This window comes from Strongylocentrotus purpuratus, unplaced genomic scaffold (assembly GCF_000002235.5).
Source record: "Strongylocentrotus purpuratus isolate Spur 01 unplaced genomic scaffold, Spur_5.0 spur5_contig_844, whole genome shotgun sequence".
In the NCBI taxonomy this organism is placed as follows: domain Eukaryota; kingdom Metazoa; phylum Echinodermata; class Echinoidea; order Camarodonta; family Strongylocentrotidae; genus Strongylocentrotus; species Strongylocentrotus purpuratus.
Genome location: NW_022145551.1, coordinates 1,861,157 through 1,882,849, shown reverse-complemented (window position 1 = coordinate 1,882,849; position 21,693 = coordinate 1,861,157). Strand labels below are relative to the sequence as shown.

General features: G+C 39.5%; 2 protein-coding genes across 2 annotated transcripts; both read right to left on the bottom strand.

Moving 5' to 3' along the window:
* Window positions 1–5,757: 5,757 nt before the first annotated feature.
* LOC115926009 (D(2) dopamine receptor B-like) lies at window positions 5,758–6,639 on the bottom strand. The gene has a single exon (XM_030990209.1). It carries the CDS (start codon window positions 6,572–6,574, stop codon window positions 5,816–5,818), a length of 759 nt encoding a protein of 252 aa, XP_030846069.1. The 5' UTR covers window positions 6,575–6,639; the 3' UTR covers window positions 5,758–5,815.
* On the bottom strand, window positions 6,612–7,222 carry LOC115926093 (muscarinic acetylcholine receptor M3-like). The gene is made up of 2 exons (XM_030990517.1): window positions 6,675–7,222; window positions 6,612–6,636 (listed from the first exon to the last, which is right to left on the bottom strand). The coding sequence occupies exons 1-2, from the start codon at window positions 7,220–7,222 to the stop codon at window positions 6,612–6,614; spliced, it is 573 nt and encodes a 190-aa protein (XP_030846377.1).
* Between the last annotated feature and the right edge of the window lie 14,471 nt (window positions 7,223–21,693).

Genomic DNA, 21,693 nt, shown 5'->3' with positions numbered 1-21,693 from the left:
AGTGGCGTAATGAGCATAAGGGGGGGGGGGGGGAGATTTTTTTTGCATTGCCACCATACTCTTACATATGCAGGCCACGCTGAAAGTTTTTAAAAGTGGGCGGGGGGGGGGAATACTATTTACGATCAGGTAAAGTGAAGGGAGTGGAGCGTAACTTGGCGTGAGGCACAGGGGCTTTATGGTCTGAGGAACATTCAGGGGCCCACTTTGGGGTCCAGGGGGTAGAGCCCCTGGAAGGCATGGGTTTAAGGCATTAATTATGGTCAGATGAGCATATTTTGATAGTTTATTTGTGACACTGGCTGGTTACTAAATAGCGTGAGGTCCAGAGGGCGGGGCCCCGCAAGCTTAGGTTTTGTAGACATTTAATTATGGTTGTATAAGCAAATTTTGATACCTCATTTTATGACACTGGCAGATCACTATTCTTACTTTCTTTATATTTCTCTTTAACCTTATTTTTCAAAGGGGTGGGTGTGGGCTTGAGCCCCACGGAGCTCCGCCGTTTCGCGGGCTCTGACTCTTAGGCTTCTAAATAAATATCGTTTGCCTTTTAATGGATTTTCAAACAAACGCATAAAAAAGAACAATTTACCCAAAAAGTGAGAAAAAAAATCTTGGAAAATCATGTCATTTCATCAACATTTTGTTAATCACTGGTATCGAATTAGAAAAAAACAAACACGTTTACAGTTTTTTTTTTTTTTTTTTTTTTTTTTGGGGGGGGGGGGGGGGGGGGGGTAACTGCACCCCCACCCTTCCATCAGTTCGCCAGTGGGTGAGAGCATGGTGAAAGAAGAAGAAAACAAAATGCTGTCTGCGAAGTTGGCAAGTTGACCATGAGATGGCGCTGTGCAATAAACGTACGTCCCTTCGAAGGACATAGCACTCTTTGATCGAATCTCCTTGAAACGGTAAGCCAGGGCAGAAATGTCATCACTTCAGTGTCGCTTTTAGCTCGCGTGAGAATAGAAAATGTATGTTAAATGCATAAAACTAGGCTTGTACAAAACACCATGTTACTAACCTGGGCAGGAACAAAACAAATATATCTATTACATGTATCAACATTTTGTTTTTACTATCTTTTAGTATTATTTTGAATACTTTTTTTTTTTTTTTTTTAAATAAAGAAATGTATGTAGTTGATGGTCTCTCATCTGAAAATGTTAATAAACTCTCTCGACCGAACCCTAATACCCACTTTTCAAAAAAAGTAAACGAACTATAACTATAAGCAAATTAAGCTAATGGAGGAAAATACATAATTATCCTTCATTTTGTTTAAAAGGGAAAGTCTACCCCGATATAAAAAAAGGTTTTAATATAGAAGCAGAACAATTTGAGAAACAATTCAGTGAAAGTTTGAAGAAATAAAATCGGATAACAAACAAGAAAGTTATGAACCTTTCAAAATCATTAACATCATGAAATCTTTCTGAAAAATTGGCAATGAGGTCAAACGATTGTAATGTCATCCCTTCACAATTCACCACTGATCTGAATGACAGAATCACCAAAAATCTCCATTTCTTCTGAATGTTAATGGAATAGTAAACTTACATTGGTGTGAATGAAAGAACAGGTTATCCGTCATATATGATCGAGATAGGCATGAAGAATCAAATGGAATTTAATGACAAAATAATGATCAAATGTGAGAGGGTGCACATCATATTCAGAGACCGCGTTGCCAATTTGTATGGATTTAAAAAAATCAATAACTTTTTTTTTAAAGGCCCACTGCACTACTTGTAGCTACTTGCGCCCTCTATATAACAAACAATGACTAATCGGTGACCATTGGTCCCCCATGATCCTCTTTTCTTATGTTAACTGAGAGCTGAGTTGATGAGATGTCCTGTCCAGTGACCTTGCAGGGCAGTCTAATCCCTTCTATAAACTACGGCAGATAAGCTTTAATCCGATTTTTCACCAACCTTCACTGATCAGTTCTTTCAATTTTTCTCCTTATATTAAAAAAACATATTACCAAGGCGGACTTCCCCTTTAAGCGCTGGTTCTATAAATTGTTTCTTTACCTTTTCTCTATGAAGAGTACAATCATTTTGATAGATCTTGAACTCATATTTACAGCTTTTTACGAGGATATCGGACACACTCACAGATATAAACGATGCACCATAAATCATGAACGACACTACAACATGAACTGAAACATATATCTGTCTTTTAATGAGTAATATAATTAATGCACCGCAATAAATCAACAACTATACTGAACAAAGCTTCAAATAGAAGAGTAGAGCTTTTGATTCTCCCTGCCATGCCGGCTAAAGCAAACAACGTCCGCAGACATGATTTGTCATGATCTGGTATACAAATGACAGCTTATATTACTAGTGCTTTGTACAGTGCCAGTTGTGGCAAGAAAAAGAATAATGACAAAAACAGTAATCAAATTGCGTTAAAGGTTTGAAAATATCAACGTGATTAAATAGGAAATATGCAAAAATAACATTTAACGTATACCTCCCCCCCCCGGCAAGTATTCTTGTTTTTTTGTTTTGGCTCAAAACCCCCCCCCCCCCCCCCTCACTCGATACGCCCTTGGTAATAACATACATACTTAGAAGGTGGCTCAGTTCCTCCGTATAGAAACGGGGGTTTAAAATTTGCTCATTTGAATATTCATAGCTTAGTTGCTAAGATTGATGATTCTGAATTGTACATAATTATAGATGATTATATTTTATTACGTAGAGACCGTACAAGACATGGTGGTGGTGTGGCTGTATATACACTGTTGGTCATAATGGTGGAATAAATATTTTACCCTAATTTATTGAATGATTTTGACAATGATTTATTCCTATTGAATCTAGATAATAGTATACATTCTCAGACTTTATTGAATAACAATTGGGGAGTGTTTGTTTTGCGTGACTGCTAAAGCATGTATGTGCTACTATGCTAATCAACTAAGGGACCTATACGTCCTTAAGTCATAACTGACAGTATTGGGGATTAATGCCTTATAAAAGGGCACTAATATAGCACATCGACACGGTTTTGATCCTGGGGGCTCACAGTAACGAGGCCATTGCTAAACCAATGAATCATGACTGTACGCAGCGGGCGCTAGGATACGTCGACGCCCCCACAAAAAAAAAAAAAAAAAAAAAAGAAAATGCAATAATTTTCAATAATTCATTGCATTTTCCCCCCAGTCCCCAACAGGAAAAATTCCTCTGTAGGGCCATGCATTATGGTTCAAGGCATGCCCACATAGAGGATTTTTTAAGGTTGGGGGTTGGGGCAAAATGCAATGAATTATTGGAAAATTATTGCATTTTCTTTGTTTTTTGGTTTTTGTGGGGGCGTCGACGTACCCTAGCGCCCGCTGCGTACAGTCATGATTCATTGGCTAAGCAATGGCCTCGTTACTGTGAGCCCCCAGGATCAAAACCGTGTCAATGTGCTATATTAGTGCCCTTTTATGATGTATTAATCCCCATTACTGTCAGTTATGACTTAGTGACGTAGGTCCCCTAGTTGTAGCACACACATGCTTTAGCAGTCACGCAAAACAAACACTCCCTAATTGTCATTCAACAAAATCTGAGAATGCATACTATTATCTAGATCTATTAGGAATAAATCATTGTCCAAATCAATCAATAAATTGGGGTAAAAATAATTATTCCACCATTATGACCAACAGAGTATATCTAAGAGGTTCAATTATAAAAGAAGGGATGACTTCTTTTCATCTACTTTAGAATGCCTTTGGTTTGAATTGCATCATTCAAATATTAAGTCTCCCATCCTGGTTGGGCAGTTTTACAGGCCTCCAAATTCTCACGTTGATTTCTTTAAAGAATTAGTCGGAACTTTTGGACTCTGCTCTTTCGGAAGCTATGAGCTGTATTATATTACGTGATTTCAATTGTGATTGTTTACCACACCAACATATTGTGAATGCTGCAAAGATAATGTTTTATACAAATATGTACGCCCGGGCTAAGTCAGCTAATGATACTGCCACAAGAGGTACAAATACCTCTTCTACTTTAATTGATTTGATATTATCAGATAAAGAACTTTACAATGAGTGGGTAATGTTTGAAACTAGCATAAAAGATCATTATTTGGTCTATACGATGGGCGATTTCAGTGCAAAAATCAATACAAAAACTGAATATGCAGAATTTCGCTCGTTTAAAAATCTCGACGAGGAGAAATTTTACAGTGAATGGAGAAGTACTCCTTTAATATAAAAGATATAGATAATGTTGATGTTGCTTGGTATATGTGGCTGACTCTATTCATTAATATAATCAACAAGCACATACCAGTATGTAAACAGCGGATAAGAAAAATGCATGTCCATGGATATCTAACGAGATTTAATTGTTAAGCTTATGACGGAACGTGACTCAATTCAATTCAGTTCAATTTCATTTCGTCCAATCAAAATCATGTATATAAAGACATCAAGAGCTGCATGACATTGAAATAGGAAATAATTACATTCAAAATCGGTGAAAAATTGGAAAAACGTGACATCGACACAATGCATTGGCATAATAAAGTGAGCAAAGAGTTTTTTGCCTAAACAATCTTTAAAGTTACTTTATAACAGACTAGTGTTGCCACGATTTGATTACTATACGCTGTTGTATGGTCGAACAGATTTCATTTCCTTACAACGAAGCTGCAAAAAAATCAGAAGAGGGCCGCAAGAATAATATTGAACAATACATAAAATTAATATGACACACTGTCGGCTGATTTGTTCACAAGTCTTAACGGGATAACATAAGACAAACGGTTTGAGTTAAGTCGCGTTATAATGTTATATAAATGCGTTCAAAACTTAGCACCTTCTTACCTTCAGGTAGGCTTAATAATTAATCATAATGTTTATGAACATCATACAAGGCTAAAAGACTGTGGATATTTACGTGTGCCAAGATTTCACACTGACTGTTATTAGTGTTGCCCAATTGTATATAGTTGAATGGAATAAGCTAGATAATTCGAGCATAATACATTACGTGTATTATCTGTAATATTGTCATGATTTATTCACATAATTGAGAATTAATCAATGTTTTCCTATTGGCAATACAGTTGAACTAGGTTAATGATATATGATTATTTTGCAAACGAGTATTCGTTTGTGAGACGTCTATTATTGCTGTGTTATATCTTTCTGAATGTACTATGGAATTTTATTTTAAGTGTTCTGTATAAACGTTATGCTTTTGATGTTAACCTTTGATCTTTCATTGTTGGGGCCTGTAAATGGGACATGGAACCTTTAAAGGTACCATACCCCATTTGCAGGTTTTACAGAAAAAGAAAAAGTTAAAATCCAACGGCATTTGAAGGACAATACTTATTTAGAACTTCCCTCAAAACGAAAGGGTTTGAAAATGGCTTTTTGTGGGAAAATTTCGACCATCAGTTGTCGAATCGACATAATTGATTGCAATTACCTAAATAATAATCTGATTGTCAGACCCTTGTACCGTATGGTCGTACATTTTGTGCTGCACGAAGATTCAATCAGTTTACTTTGGGCCATTACAAGTATAGTGGGTTATTGATGTAGGCAAATGCTCATTTTCCTGTTACAGCTCATGTGAATATTTACCAAGTAACTCAATATAGTGTTCAACAGGGAAGTCTAGAAAGTAAATAGGTTTCCTTCATTGCATAATTTGAATACCAGGACACTGCTAATGTTTAAATTTCACAGATTGGACAAAAGGGACTTAGTATCTTTAATATCACATATTATCGTCATTTCAAATCAGGAATATATATCTACGAGGAGCTGATTGAACTATTGTTGCTGATGACGACGAAATCTGGGTCTGATTCGATCAGCTGTTGAGCTGGGTCGAGCTGCCGCATGCATCGTGCTCCTGAAACATCGAAACCTGTGGAGTCCAAGCAAAATGATAAAATTCCTCCTGAAGTGAACGTTAGTTGCGGCATACAAGAAAGGGTTAACGAAGGAATTACACCAGAGGATATTATTAACGATTTCCCAGACAAGATCTGATACACACTCGTCACATATTGCATTGATGACGTTTACAATTTGATACGGGAGCCAGCACGCTATGAACACTGTCACTAGAACAGCCAAAACTATTGCCGCGCGCAAATGACGCGCATACTCCCGCTTGCTTTTGTGCGCTTCTGCAGTAGCGTTCGTAGTTTTTCGCCCAGTTTCGTTGTCAAGATGCATCGCGATCGTCTGGTGGTCGTCGACGTTGTTGATACAGTTGACACAAGATGATTCGAGGACTGGTTCGGCCTGCTCATAGAGATGAGGAGGGGGTGGGAAAATTACATTGACATCGGACAAAGAAACCTCGGATAAAACAGGAGGCGATGTGCGGTTGGATTCCATCGAAACTGCTTTAAGTTCTACTCGTTCGGATCGACAAACTTTTCTTGGCCCCATTTCTTTGAGACCCTTGGCGCGGTTCCTAATTTTGACGTACACGGCGCTGTTGAGAGCGATGATGACCGTGAGCGGTATGAGGAACTCACAAACCAACGCGACGATGGTAGCATACACATTATACGCCATATCGAGCTCACATTCATGACCATAATCAACACTACGTTCACCGGTAAAGTACGGCCAACCCACTGCAATAAGAGTATAAACAGAAGCAGTTGACAACCACAGTAGGGAGATCGTCACCAAGACACGTTTTCGTGTTTGGAAGCTCTGATAGTGCATTTTTTTGGTGAGCAGCCAGTATCGATCCAGGCTGATGAGGATAATGGTGAAGACAGACAACATGCTGGCTGTGTTGTCGATCACGAGCCATAGTTTACAGAAGACCTCCCCAAGAAGCCAGAACTCCCCACCTAGCCACTCGTTCCACGTAATCCAGGCCAGATTGATGCTGAGCACGACCAAACCGATGATGAAATCAGAAATGGCGAGATTTAAGATGAGCAAGCTGGCGACGCGACCGTGGATGCGCTTGTCCTTGTTGTAAGCCACCATCACCAACGCGTTGCCGATAACGGTGACGATCGTTATACTCCCCACGACAAGAGGTACGGTGATCAACCAGGCGATCGACGGTTGATGATCTGTGACGTCATGCCACGTCGTGTTTGATGATGACGTCGTTTGATCGTAGCTCGCAGTCCCTTCATCTAGCAGAGATACATAAGTAGGCCTTTCGCCCATGGGTTGTTGATAGGTTGGAGGGCTCTCCATAGTTGTGTTAGCCGGCCGTCAATTAATCTGTGAAGTAGGATGTTAAACATTATGGATTAATGCAGATCGAAATCGTCAAAAGCAATACCATAATCATTCAAATAATTATTTAATTCAATTCGATTCAATCCAAGGTTTATTAAAAACATGTGTCGCAGTCCAATGGCTGAATTGGTCATGATGAATTATGTGTACAGTTAAAAGACTCATTGCATATTTCAAACATAAAATACAGTTACAATTTATTTTTTAAATATTGAAATATATATAGTTGATATCTAAGATTGCTTGGGCATCAAACAAATAATAAAAAAGAAGATAACATGAAGTCAGAACAACGGAGAGAAACATGAAGAAAAGAAGTAAAAGAGGAAGTTGTTAAAGTGCATGTACATCAAAAAATATAAATTATAAATTGCATACATGTGCTTTTAAAGAGTCATTAAGACAATAAACGAATATAAAAAATAGAAATGAACATAATTGTCATAACATTGTTGACGTTTGATATTGCAAGTATTTGTATTATTGCTTAGATAAATGATTTAAAAAATACGATATCCGTATTATAAATACATTATAGGCCTACCCGTGGTTCTCATGCCAAGGTATATCCCCCCCCCCCCTCCCTCTCCTACTTTGTATCACCATTCCTGGTGTCACGTGCCAACATGAGTATGTATGTATTGGAGGAGGGGGTTAAAGTTCTACATCAAACCTGAGTAACATAATGCCCTAGTATCTTATTTTGACGTCGTATGAAGTAGGCCTAGATTTTTATGACGATTTTCTATTATTTTTATAAAGATAAAGCAATCGGAGAAAGAAAGTAAAACGTGATCAGTCTGAAAAGAGCAGACATTGGTGCCTATAGAGCTCCTAAAAATCTCTGACTATAGGAGAGAATGGGGTACCGATCCCCATAATTCCTCTCCCCCTCTTTCCCCGCTACTCCACCATTGAGTTTAATTACTTCACCTTGTACATGAACTTTTGTCATTTATTTAGTGAAGGTTCACGTCAGTCAGGGCACATTGCTGATACTATCTGCTTTTCAGACATATGTATTTTAGAACCAAATTAAACATTATTGACAGGGTGAACTTAAAGGTACATGTATATGTCCCTTTTGCAGCCAACCTCAAATTCTGTAGAACTTTGCAGGAATTATGAATATGTCATGTATGTCCTATCTGTGAAATTTAAACGTTAGCAGTGTCCTCATATTCAAATTATGCAAGGAAACCCGTTTACTTGCTAGACTTCACTGCCAGACACTATTGAGTGACTGACCGGCCTTTTTTTCTTCTTTGGTAATAACATACATGAAAAGAGTTGTAAAGGGTACATGAGCATTTGTCTACATCAATAACCCACTTCTTGTGATGGCCAAGATTAAACTGATTGAATCTTTGCGCAACATAAAACGTATGACCATTCGGTACAATTGTCTGAAAATCAAGACTATTACTTTTGGGCTCTATAGCCCTAAAGTCGATTTGACAACTAATAGTCGTTTTTTCCCCACTTGAAGACATTTTCAAGCCCCACCTTTTTTAGGGAAGTTCTAAATTTGTATTATCTTTCAAATGCAGTTGGAATTTAACTTTTTCATTTTTTGGCCTGCAAATGGGACATAGTACCTTTAATAGATGTATAAACGGCCCATAAAATTAGCGCATTGTTCAAATATTTTGTCCAGACAAATAAAGGTATAAAGCTTTCCTTCCTTCTTTGACAAAGAAATCTACTGACAAATATTACACGAGTGAAAAATAGAATGAAAGATAAAATAATAGTAATAATATTAAAACATCACCTGGAAGGGAAGGGGGGTAACTTTCTTGGAATTGTGTATTATACATCATGTATGCAACGTTGTTCTCAAAGGGGACATGGGCATAGGGGACAGAATGTTAGTTTGGTCTTTCAGCATTTTAAGTGCCTAAAATGCCTAATGTTCGGATTTATGAACCCTATAGCTGTTACATTTTAGGAGTAGTCCCTCCCCCGGTCTGGGAAGTTCGGAAGTATGAGCCTTCAGGAGAAACAAACACAAATATTTGGAATTCGAATGCCTAAAATTTGCCTGGCGTTCCTGAGTTGAAAAAAGTATATATTATATATCGTGTTTGCTTATTACTGATTTAAAAATTTGATTTACTATTTTAATTCTATCCAATGAATCAGGTTTAGTACGATAATATATATATTTAAAAAAGAAAACGAAGATGAAGACGAAGAAGAAGAACAAGAAGAAGGAAAAAAAGAAGAAGAAGATGCAGACGAAGAAAAAAGAAGAATACGAAGAATAAGAAGAAGAAGGAGGAGAAGGAGAAGGAGAGAGAGAAGAAGAAGAAGAAGAAGAAGAAGAAGAAGAAGAGGAAGAACAAGAACAAGAACAAGAGGAAGAAGAAGAAGAAGAAGAGGAAGAACAAGAACAAGAACAAGAAAAAGTGGTGGTTTCGATTTGATTATTATCCCGGCCCCCACTCAGTGTTATTTAGGGTACGCATATGCTCGTTCCCTCTTTTTGAAAGCACCCCCTATCTGAGGACTGCCAACATTTCCGAACCCCCCTTTCGCGGGCTTTTCGCGGGCTTTTCCTGCCTTGGAGACCCCCCTGAATCAGGAAAAATGCTCAATATACCCCCCCCCTAAATTCGGAATCATTTCTCAGGAGTCCAAAGAGATGAGAGAAAAAACGAAAAAACGCCCCCTTTTTAAAGAAATCTCCGGGTGAAAAGTCAAATACACCCCTTTTTTTACAATTCTCGGGCCGGACTTTGTCGCACGAAAAGTACCTCTTTACCGGACATTTTGGCAACACGCATGCGGTCATTCCGACCCCTGAGTGGGGGGCCGGGATTATTATCCCTTGAAGGGTTAAAGCTATACTTACCGGAAACATAAGTGATTTATTCCAAATAAGCTTTTCCGACAGACTATTACAGTGTTGTGTAGATTTGATTTGATAATTCAATCGATCCGTGCATAGCACTACAAAACAGAAGAACGATGTATCCGAATAATTTTTGAAAAAAACTTTTAGACGACACAACAAAAACAGCACGAACGGTAAAAGCGTCTGCCTGTCGAACCAAATTAAGATTGAGGGTACAAATCCAACCCAGGTGGATGACTGAACTTGAAGTCTACGTTGTGTGTTAACGTGCTCCTCTCTTGATTCTTAGACGCAGGCAATGCTATCCGTCCCTCGGATAGGACATTAAACGTAGGCTCCGTGTATAATAATGTCGTCACTTTTGCACTTTAAAACCCCACTGCACGATAGGGGGTAACCCAGGGTGAAGAGGGTCCAACACTACCACCAGCACATCCACAATACGTTATATAGGGAGGAGAGAACTTATCGAGTGTCACAGTGATTCAGTACCCTAGCTTTTCCTCTCCCAGACACAGGTGACGCTAAATGCTTAATTGATGAGCATCATCCAGCCTATTAATCCATGCAAAACGGCACCGTCTCCAAAACAAACAAAGAAAGACTTGATTAGATTTGCATCAACGCAACTTATTTTTTAACACAGTCATCATGTTTTCGGCACAAATGTATAATGAAAAAGTTGGGGTTGACACGTTGCATAAAAGAGAAAATTTTCTCTCTGGTTTTCTCAACATGAAAGGAGAGAATGTTCATCAAATATGTTTTAGTCGAGCGCTGAATTTCGTCAAATATCAATACCAAGCCAAGACACAGCAGTATCCGTGTTTAGACAATTCCCATTAGTGAATGATATGTGTATCACCGTATTGGAAGGATCGAAGTCATGATTACTGTAGTCAAACGTGCAAATATAACCTTTACCCGATCGTGAAAAATAAATGGCTGAACATTATGTGTTCCACATTTCTTACAACTAGCCGTCTTTGCTTACTTTGGTCGATATCGAGAAACATCTCTCATAGCAACATTGCTATTTGCTCTGCATCCATGACGTCACAAAATAATTACGTAACAATGGGCTCGCCGATGAGCCAATCCCAACCGAAGGTACTATAAATGGGATGTTTGAGTAGTTCTCCATCAATATTATCTTTCGAGTGGTAATGCGAGGCAGTTTGGATAATTAACCTACGCGGAACTTAAATGCGATGATAATGAGATCGGAGACTATTAGTTCAGTCAAAATCGATCGAACAATTTATTCCCTCTCTTAATTGTTTCCTCTCTACATGCACTACATGCCAGTAGATTATTGTGTATAGATGAAACACATGTTCAAACTGATACAGCCCCCCCCCCCCCCCCCCCCCCCCCCATCGCTATATACCAGATATATTATTGGGAATAGCTGAGACACATGGTCAATGGAATGCAGCCCCTCCCCACCCACCGACCATGACGGAGATTTGTTTAGTCTTTACTATTTTGATCTTGCAATTAAAGAAAAGGAAATTAAAAGAGAGGAACAATTTTAACTAAAAACAAAGAAAAATGCCCCTTATACGATTATGTTCACATCCCCTGTAACTCCTATTCTATTCCATTTTATAGCACTTTCTTTTGTCGGAAGGGGGCGTGTCCTCTGTCCCTCTAACCCCCTTGAAAACGTCACTGGTTGCAACTACGTTTTAAAGACTGTCAATACTACTGGGCCAGAAGGGATTAGACCACACAGCGAGGTCACTGACAGGTGGCTATCTCATTAACTCAGCTCTCAACTAACATAAGAAAAAGAGGATCATGGGGGACCAACAGGCACCGATTGGGGAAGTTTTCTATATAGAGGAAGCAAGTAGCTAAAAGTAGTACAGTGGGGCTTTAAAATAACAATGCGATATGAGACAAGATTATGATGCCGTTTTATTTTTCAGCTTTTTTATTTCTTTGTTTCGATTATAATTGTTTCATTTTGTCCCTCTATTTTTCTTCTCCTTGTTATGAATACTTTCTATAATATCACTCTTCACAGTTCAGGAATTTATTTGGGTTGTCAAAATACCTAATGTCTGATTCCCAAAAGGCTTTATTTAGTGCTCTTTCTATACTATCGACTACTGAAAGTTTTAAGAGTTTTTAACAATAGAACAACCTTGTAACCCCCCCTCCCCCCCCCCCCCCCCCCACTCTGAGAACGGAGGGATACCATGCGTGTTCCCAAAATGTTCGGTAAAGGAGTACTTTTCACGCCCCAAAGTCCGGCTCGTAGTACACACAAATCCGGCCCGTATTGACTTTACACACCGACTTTAATAGAGGGGTGTTTTCAAAAGGAGAGAACATGCATACGCGTACCCTAAATAACACTGAGTGGGGGGGGGGGGGGGGGGGGGGCATTGTAAACCGACTCTAGAATTAGTTTAGTTGGTAAATTTAGTTGAGATATTTAATCGAGATATCTTCATGATCTCTATCATTATTCATATCAGTATGTTTTTATTTCAGAGACTGTGTATCAAAGAATCACATTTACTGTTTTGATATATATTTTTTTTTAAATGTGTAATTAGTATTAAATTTACTTGGTTTCGCGGCCCCTTTGCGAAATCAGTATTATAGTAGCTGAACGGTTTTTATAAAAAAAAAATGAAATAAACTGAATGAATCAATATTTTTCTCCTTGTAGTAATATTGTGCCATTGTGTTATTCCAGATGATATCGAGGGATACTTTGATCTCTTAAAGGGATAGTTGAGTTCTGTTGCAGAGGGCGCTACACAAAATAATTGTTTTGTGAGATAATGAAAAACTGAGTGTCAAATTTGAAAGAACATAATATTTAAATGACAAAATCATCTTTGTTTGATCAAAATCGGTTCAGAGACGGCTGAAATATAACGATTTCCAATACTTGTGTACCACCACAAATATTAGATAATTTGAAAAAAATTTGAAAAAACCGTTGAAAAAAAACGAAATAACGCCTTTTACGTCGTATTTCAGCCAATGTCGATGTTGACTTTTCTGTTGGCATTTTCGTGTTGCTTATTATTGGTATTTTTGTGTTGCTTATTATACACACAACCAGCCGGCCCATGTTATGTTATTTTTAATTAAATAATGAATTAACGGTCACCATGTTTTTAAGTGGAGCTGAATTGGTGTGTCGTATCGGCTAAATTTCACATATTTTGGGGTCTAAAATTACCTTCATAGCAATTTTAGGTTCTAAAAGGGCACTAGAAATGTCATAGATAAGAATAAGAGCAATAACCATGCACTTTGAAGGCATTTGCGGTCTGAAAACAGAACTCAACTATCCCTTTAACTTTATGTAGCCGAAGATTTACAGTTAGTGGTATTTATTCAATAATGTTTATGGTCACAATATGTTAGCATCGGCATGGTACTTTAATAGACCAGTTTTGGAAACGCCCTCCCTTTCAAAAAATGAAATGGAAGATCTTATTACCAATCATGTGAAAGAATGTGTTTTGACTAATACGTGATGATACAAAATGTTGCCGGAAAACGCCTACTAATATAATTGGTAAATTATCATATCGATCCGGCCTGGATAGATATCGCGAATGCACTTCAACATTTAACGTTTGGCCTTAATTTCTGTTTTTTGCGAATTCAGGTTGAAGTATTGCCGTCTTAAAAACTAAAGGCAATATTTAAACAATATGCACCCAAAACCCTTTAACCGCAATTTTACCACTACCGGTTTATATCGCAGATTGGGTGTCTTTTAATATTATCCTCAATAGTTGAGGATAATATTAAAACACACCCAATCCGCGATTATAAGACTTCAGTAGTCCTTCTAATTGGATAAGACAAAGAAGGAAAAAAAAGTAAAAAAGGAAGAAGACACAGTGAATCAAGCGACAGTGAAATAGAAAGAGAGAGGGAGAGAGAGAGAGAGAGAGAGAGAGAGAGAGATTGGGAAAAGGGGGATGAGCGGAAGATACAAGATAAATAACTAGGGTGTGTGTCTGTCTGTCTGTTTGAGAAAAAGAGAGAGAGAGAGAAAGGGGGATAGAGAGAGGGGGAGAGAGAGAGAGAGAAAAAAAGGGGGGGGGGGTGAGAGCGGAAGATAAAACATAAATAACTAGGGTGTGTGTCTATCCGTCTGTGTGAGATAGAGGGGGAGAGAGAGAGACAGAGAGAGATGGGGAAAAGGGGGATGAGCGGAACTAGGGTGTGTGTCTGTCCGTCTGTTTGAGAAAGAGACAGAGAGAGAAAGGGGGATAGAGAGAGGGGGAGAGAGAGAGAGAAAAAAAGGGGGGGGGGGGGGAATGAGAGCGGAAGATAAAACATAAATAACTAGGGTGTGCGTCTGTCCGTCTGTTTGAGAAAAAGAGAGAGAGAGAAAGGGGGATAGAGAGAGGGGAGAGAGAGAGAGAGAGAGAGAGAGAGAGAGAGAGAAAAAAAAAAGGGGGGGGGGATGAGAGCGGAAGATAAAACATAAATAACTAGGGTGTGCGTCTGTCCGTCTGTTTGAGAAAAAGAGAGAGAGAGAAAGGGGGAGAGAGAGAGGGGAAAGAGAGAGAGAGAGAGAGAGAAAAAAAAAAAGGGGGGGGGGGGATGAGAGCGGAAGATAAAAGATAAATAACTAGGGTGTGTGTCTGTCCGTCTGTGTGAGAAAGAGGGGGAGAGAGAGACAGAGACAGAAATGTAAAAAGGGGGATGAGCGGAAGATAATACATGTACATTATTAACTAGGGTGTGTGTCTGTCCGTCTGTGTGAGAAGAGAGAGAGAGAGAGGGGGGATAGAGAGAGAGAGAGAGAGAGAGAGAGAGAGAGAGAGAGGAAAATAATGAAAATTGAAGAATAGCTCTCAAAGACACTTATAGAGAGGGGAGAGTGCGTGAAAGAAACATAGGCATATGCATAACGTATATATTTGTTTGTTATGAAGAAAAATGATAGACACAATTTTGTTGGGACTAGTTTCCGACTATTACTTGTATGATAAATCTTTGTCCATTATTTTTACTTGGTGTTATGACATCGTGACAAACTCTAAAAGAAAAACGCTACAAAAATCTGATATAATCTAGGGTTCAATTCTTATTTTATTTCAAGGAAACGATCAAATTTCCGCTTGACTACGAATACTATGCGTACTTAATGATTCTTTGATGACAACTTTTACGTCATAATAGATGCACGCACAGGATATAGCACTGCACAGTCCACTGCGCATGCATTGATACCATCATCTCAGTTACTTCATTACATACGGTAGATGGCGAAAGTCAAACAAGATCAAGGAACGAAAGACGGTGCAGCGCGAAGGATTATCCTTTATACTTATTCGTTTAAAACATAAGAATAGGTCGGAATGGAACAGGACAGTAGCGAAGTTGAACCAAGGAGTATGTACTGGTTCAAAATTTGTCCTCATTACTTTTTTGTTCTTTTACCCTCTGTGTATTCTATTCATTTTTTAGTATATAGCCTTTCTGATAAATGAACAAAATAATGCAACAAGGGTTTCACTAGTTAACTTCCTTTATGGCCCGGTCCCACTGGCCGATGGACACAAAACGTATGCATAAAGGACACAGCGGACGAGCAAAATTTCGAGGGTGGCTCCTTCCGTTTTCATCCGCTCCAGAAATGGACAAAATTTGTGAAAATTTGAGAAAACAAAACGGAAAATAACGGACGTCGGTAGTATGTAGCGGGGATGTTAAACGGATGTTCATCGGAAGCCTAGCGGATGAAAGCGGATGGAAGTGGATGACAGCTTTGAAAACTTTATATACGAGATGCATACGCTTACATCCTTTCTATTTCCGTGCTACTATTACGATGTATAGACGTTCCATGTACCTTATCTCTCCTCCCTCTTTCCGTTTTCAGCTGCAGCGGATGTGAGTTGCGAGGATGCCCAGAGGATACAGAGAGGATACAGCGAACGTTTAACGGATGAAAACGGACATATAAAGTTTGTTGCTCGTATTTGTCGCGGATGTACATCGTACACGGCGGAAGTTCATCCGTTCTAAAAGTTTTGTGCAGCTCAAAACTTTTTGCGCGGATGAAATCACAGTGGACGGATGCTCGATAGATAGAGCGTATGAAACACGTATGCAATGAGTACACAACGGATGCATAGCTTTTTTCCAACGGATGGCAAGATTATTTTACGTTTTACATCCGCTTTGCATCCGTAAGTGCAGTGGGACCGGGCCTTAAGGTTCATAGATGGAATTACAACAAAACAGATGAACCTCTTCAAGGATTCCTTTACGTTCCCTGTCAAAATAGCATATGAGTAAAACAAGATATCAAAATGTGATTAAGGTAAAAAAATAGCATTCCTGTCTTATTATTCACGTGTAGAAATTATTAGAAAGAAGAAGAAAAATAGCGTAATATAATGATATCGTCATGGAAACAGATCAATGAATCATTTTTAAGAATAAAAGATTTCGGATAATTTTATTTATCTGCTCATTTTCTTCATCCACCACAATATATTTGCCTGGTAACTGCTATATTGCATACCTTTCCACACTTTGACAGGGGAAATTCCCTCTGAATCTGAGTTTGCCCGTCTGCTGTGCGACAAGACTTTTGTTGATTATCTCTGCCGGTAAGTAGGCTACACCGATATTTTCTCATCCCCTCTTTTTTCATTTTCAGCTCTTTAAAAGTGTTTGTTCTAAATCCACTCGAACTATGATCATTAGGTGGCGTGCGCCTGTAATCCAGCTAACAGTGGAAGTTACAAACTGATTCAGCCGAGGACGCAGGTTCGAAACTGAGTCACGTCTTTCGGATGGTGACGTTAAAAGTCGGTCCCCAGACGTAAATAATCATATCTGATTGATACACGTCTGTAAAAAACCCAATTACACACACACACACTCGAACTATAGTCATTAAAGGTGAAATTCAAAGAAAATCACAAACATGTCACCTAATGTATCACTAGAAACTGGTAAGCAAACAGATGGCCATCGTACAAGTTTTAGGTCAACTACATATCGGGTGATTTATACAAATACAAATACAACCACCTCCATAGTAGCTGGGATATACGAGAGATTCGCCGGAAAATAACGATGTTTTAATGACGTCACTATATGGACCAATACTCCCCAAGCAGACGACATCCTATAAAGAATGAACATAATTGCAAAGCTATTATTTGTCAAATTATAATGAGTTTAGTGTATTTAAATGTAATGGCATGTCAAACCGTTCAAAAGGGGATATGACCCGATTCTGATAACTAAAATCATTTTGCTTGTAAATACACAGGATAGGGGTTAATTAACAATCAAAGAAACCAGACTTTCAAATTGAAAAAAAAAACCCGGAATGATATCAAGGACGGCATTTGTTCCCTCTTGAAACGCCGAACATACCGCGGTGTGTGCAGCTGAATATACAATGGCGTCTTATTTTGTTTGCAAGCGACAGATTCCTTTATTTTTGTATCGCTGCATTTGTCATCAAAATCAAAACCATGCGCGGGGTTAAGGCCCGGTCACACAGAGGAGACGCATGGGGGACGCACGGCCGGCGCATTGAAAATCGGAAAACGTCGTGATTCCGACTTTTGTCAGGATTTGGGAGAAGCTAGCGAGCTGACACCGAAAGCATAGTGTGTTGCTAGCGCGCTGCGCTTATACAGGGCGTGTGCTCCACGTATGTCTGATGTTGGTCTAGCGCTTTCCGCGCATGTCTGGCGTGCCTTTGGCGTTTACATTCATGCGCCGAGCTCCGCGCACACTTTTGAGCATGCTCAAAACATCCCGACGCACTGATGACGCACACCTAGCAAACGACAACGCACTGGCCAAAATTGCAAATGTCCAATGCGCTTGCCGTGCGTCCCCTCTGTGTGAGTCAGGGGCGTACGCAGGGGGAGGGGGGTTTGGGGGTTAAACCCCCCTTTGGTATTTTTATGTGTGCAAACCCCCCCTTTCTTTTGTTTAAAAAAAAATAAAATATGCCCACGGCTAACCTAGGGTGACCTTACCCCCCCCCCCCCTCCCTCAACGAAGAAAAATTTCAAATTTTCAAATTTCAAGACCAAAAAAAAAAAAGAAAAAAAAGTGTCCGCTTACAACCCCCCCCCCCCCCCCCCCCCCCCCCCCCCAATGAGCGAATTGTCGGCTGACTGAGTCGTCGCAATTTTTTTTGGACTACCCAAAAAAAAAAAAAGTGTCCGCTTTATGTTAGTCAGGAACCCCATGAATTTACAAGCCGATCGCCTGTTTGATTATCAAGATATTTATGATTGGAAATCGGAATCAAATTTTGCGTTTTCTAACGGTTTTCATAACACTGCAGCCTACTGGGGAAAACGAGTATGGTAAAACCGGTCACTCAAAGATTTTTACTTTTTGAGGCATTTCTTGATCTTTTTGAAGCGCAATTTTTTAGGGCTTCAATATTACACCATATCACAGACACTGATAACACGTAGGGCCGTGCATCTCAGATTTAACATTGTTAAACGATGCCTTTAAGGAAATCTGAATGTGATTTTTAACTGCAGAATCGAGCATCAGCAGTTTTACGGATACAGAAACGACCGATGGTAGCACACTGCAGACGATGACCCGAGATACATGCCTCGCCATCCAGGGTTTCATTCTTAAATCTCTACAGGTTTGACATCTTCATTTATAATTCATAAACTTCTCTTAAATATGTCTTGCTTATGGATCACGTCTTGAAGAAATATTCACATGCTTCCTTTAATGATATAGCTTGACATTCGCAAGAGACTGAACAATCTCGTATTGGTTTGAAACAAGGTCATGAATGATTTATTATCTATTCATTTCAAATGATTTATTACAAAAAAACTAATATATTTGGAAATATGCAAGGCTTATGTGCCCGACAGTTTCCTCTTCCTTTTCTAAAGATTTTCTTTTCGGTATACGTCATACTTGCTGTCCCATATTCTGCAAATTGATCCTATCAGCCTATTTATTTTCATGTAAAAGCATGCCTTATTTAAGAAGAAGAAAAAAGGATCGAGCCTAAAGAATGGATAGAAATGAATCGTAACATGTTATACAAATCAAATCAACAAACCACAACCGTAATTTTTAATGTCACTAGAAAATTGGTTGATATTTTGTTTAATTATCAAATTCTTATAATGCCTTGAAGAACCTAGAAGCATATACCAAATTATCAATCAATCCACCCAATCCGATTACATGACAGAACGTCGGAAACCTCATGTCCATGTTCAGCTCGAACCAAGTCAGGCGGCCACACGCAAACTACAGCTCCTGAGACAGAGCGTCGGAAACCTCATGTCCATGTTCATCTCGAACCAAGTCAGGCGGTCACACGCAAACTACAGCTCCTGAGACAGAGCGTCGGAAACCTCATGTCCATGTTCAGCTCGAACCAAGTCAGGCGGTCACACGCAAACTACAGCTCCTGAGACAGAGCGTCGGCAACCTCATGTCCATGTTCAGCTCGAACCAAGTCAGGCGGTCACAGCTTTCGACGCTTCTTAAGGTAGAGGATACTGGTGAGATGGTTCGTGCGGGATCCTCTGAAAGTGCAGATCTAAGGGAGGAGAGCGGAGAGATGAAGGCCAAGGGATATGACTGGTTGACGGATGAGTTCCCACTGCCAGCCATATCACAAGAGAGTGCAAGTTACGAACGCAGTCGCAGCGCATCACCAGTCAAGGGCACCCCAAGCATAACGGAATCAATCATTGATCTAAGTTCCACATCCACTGACGGTCGAAGCGAAAGTGATCAGGTTGATGAGGAGAGTAAGTTGGCCTGATCCATCTTTAAAGGCAGTTCTCAAAACTTAATCCATCACTTATGTCTAGGAAAAAGATATCAAATGAAATATTTGTGTTGTTCCTGTTTTTGAAAGATTTTATGCACAAATTATACAATTGTTTTACTTTGCCAGTCAGACTACATCGTATCACGATGTTATTTCACTGTTCTTATTGATAAAAGTTGCCCTTCTTATTAGCCATGTACATTATTTTCATAATTTCAAATTACATTATTGATGGAGGAACTACAAATATCATGATGAAAACAGAATCCCATTATTGATTATTGTTTTCTGTTGCCTTTTGTTTGCTAGAATCCACGCTCCTCTTCAATGGGAAAACATCTAAGATGTCAAAGCATTCCTCTCGCCGGTCTACAGCTTGTTGCAGTGCATCTCTTCGAAGAAGTGCTATGGCGGGTGATGATTTGGATTTCCAAAGACCAGCATCCGAGAGGAGTTTTTATCATCTGGACGAAGGTCAAGGAGAGGATCGGCTAGAAGGGGTTCTTCAATAAGTGGCTCCTCAAGCCTTGGATGTTCAAAGAAAGACTACGGCAAGCATGGAACTTCGGATGAGGAAGAGGCATCTTCAAGCAGACGTGATGAATCGGACCAAGGTCACAAAAAGTCCCCGAAACCACCCATCCCGGCTACACGAACCATTTTGACAGAAGGATCAGAAACCGACGAAACTGATTTAACTTATGCTACCGATACTACGAAAAAAAAAAACAATCAGAAGAAATGGCGACAGATAAGAGTGAGCATAAACCAGATCAAGGTGAGGGTAAACATGGTGGAACCATCGCTGATCTCAATAAATATCGCAGAAACTCCGATTCATCAAGATCATCAAGCAGAGACTCAAGCTCAACTTCCGTAGGACACGCTTCCGTTTCGTCGGGATCAATGATATCTCTTTCGAAGCGTCGAACATCGGCAACAGCCACAGGTATAGTTCCACGTGCACCGGGAATGCCTAAGCATCCAGGGGCCCGTCGACCACGGTCTCAATCTGTTGAATTCCGTCTCGGAGACTTTTCTGTCTTCATCGACAAAGAGGAAGAAGATGTTAATAAAAAGAAAGGTTCTAAAAGCGGGTCAGATAAAGATATCAAGCTAGAAGCTGATTTTGTTGCTCTTAAGGCTATACAGAAAGAACGAGAGAAGAAGAGGAGAGAACGATTAAAGGAGCAGAGAGCTCTGAAGAGAAAAAGAGCAAGACAGAAGCAAGAACATTCAAGTGATATTACAGTTCCTGATCTAGGTACCTTACAAGGTGGCGATGATGACCTATTCAGCACTCTTAAAAACCTAGCAATGAGAAGAAGTCGAAGGGTGGCTCCGCTTCCTATTAACATTAATAAAACAGCTCTAAAAAAACTGGAGCGGCTGCACTCTATTTCCCTAGGTGAAAAAGACGGGCACGAGAAATTCAACGATAATATTGAAAATGGGATGATGATCAGTCGATAAGGGAAACGGGCGGCGTACTCTCTTCTCCCATTTGAAGACCAACTATCTGAAGAAGACAGAAGGTTGATGCTTGTTTGCAATCTTCCAGAGGCGCTTGAGGTAATGGAAGAAGGGATAGATATGATGGATTCACTGGTTCCGAGACGTACACAAATGCTTCCTGCTATAAAAACTCCACGACCTTATGCTCTAATATCACCAAACCACTCTTGTCTGGATACAATCTGGGAGAAGCTGACTTCCGCTCGAAGAATAGGTTAATAGTGAGTGCTATCTTGTCCGACAAGT

Coding starts and splice junctions, on each gene's coding strand:
- LOC115926009 (XM_030990209.1), bottom strand. CDS start 6,574: ATGGCGTATAATGTGTATGCTACCATCGTCGCGTTGGTTTGTGAGTTC.
- LOC115926093 (XM_030990517.1), bottom strand. CDS start 7,222: ATGGAGAGCCCTCCAACCTATCAACAACCCATGGGCGAAAGGCCTACT. Junction 6,637..6,674: donor TTGGTGACGATCTCCCTACT/GTGGTTGTCAAC, acceptor CTCTTATTGCAG/TGGGTTGGCCGTACTTTACC.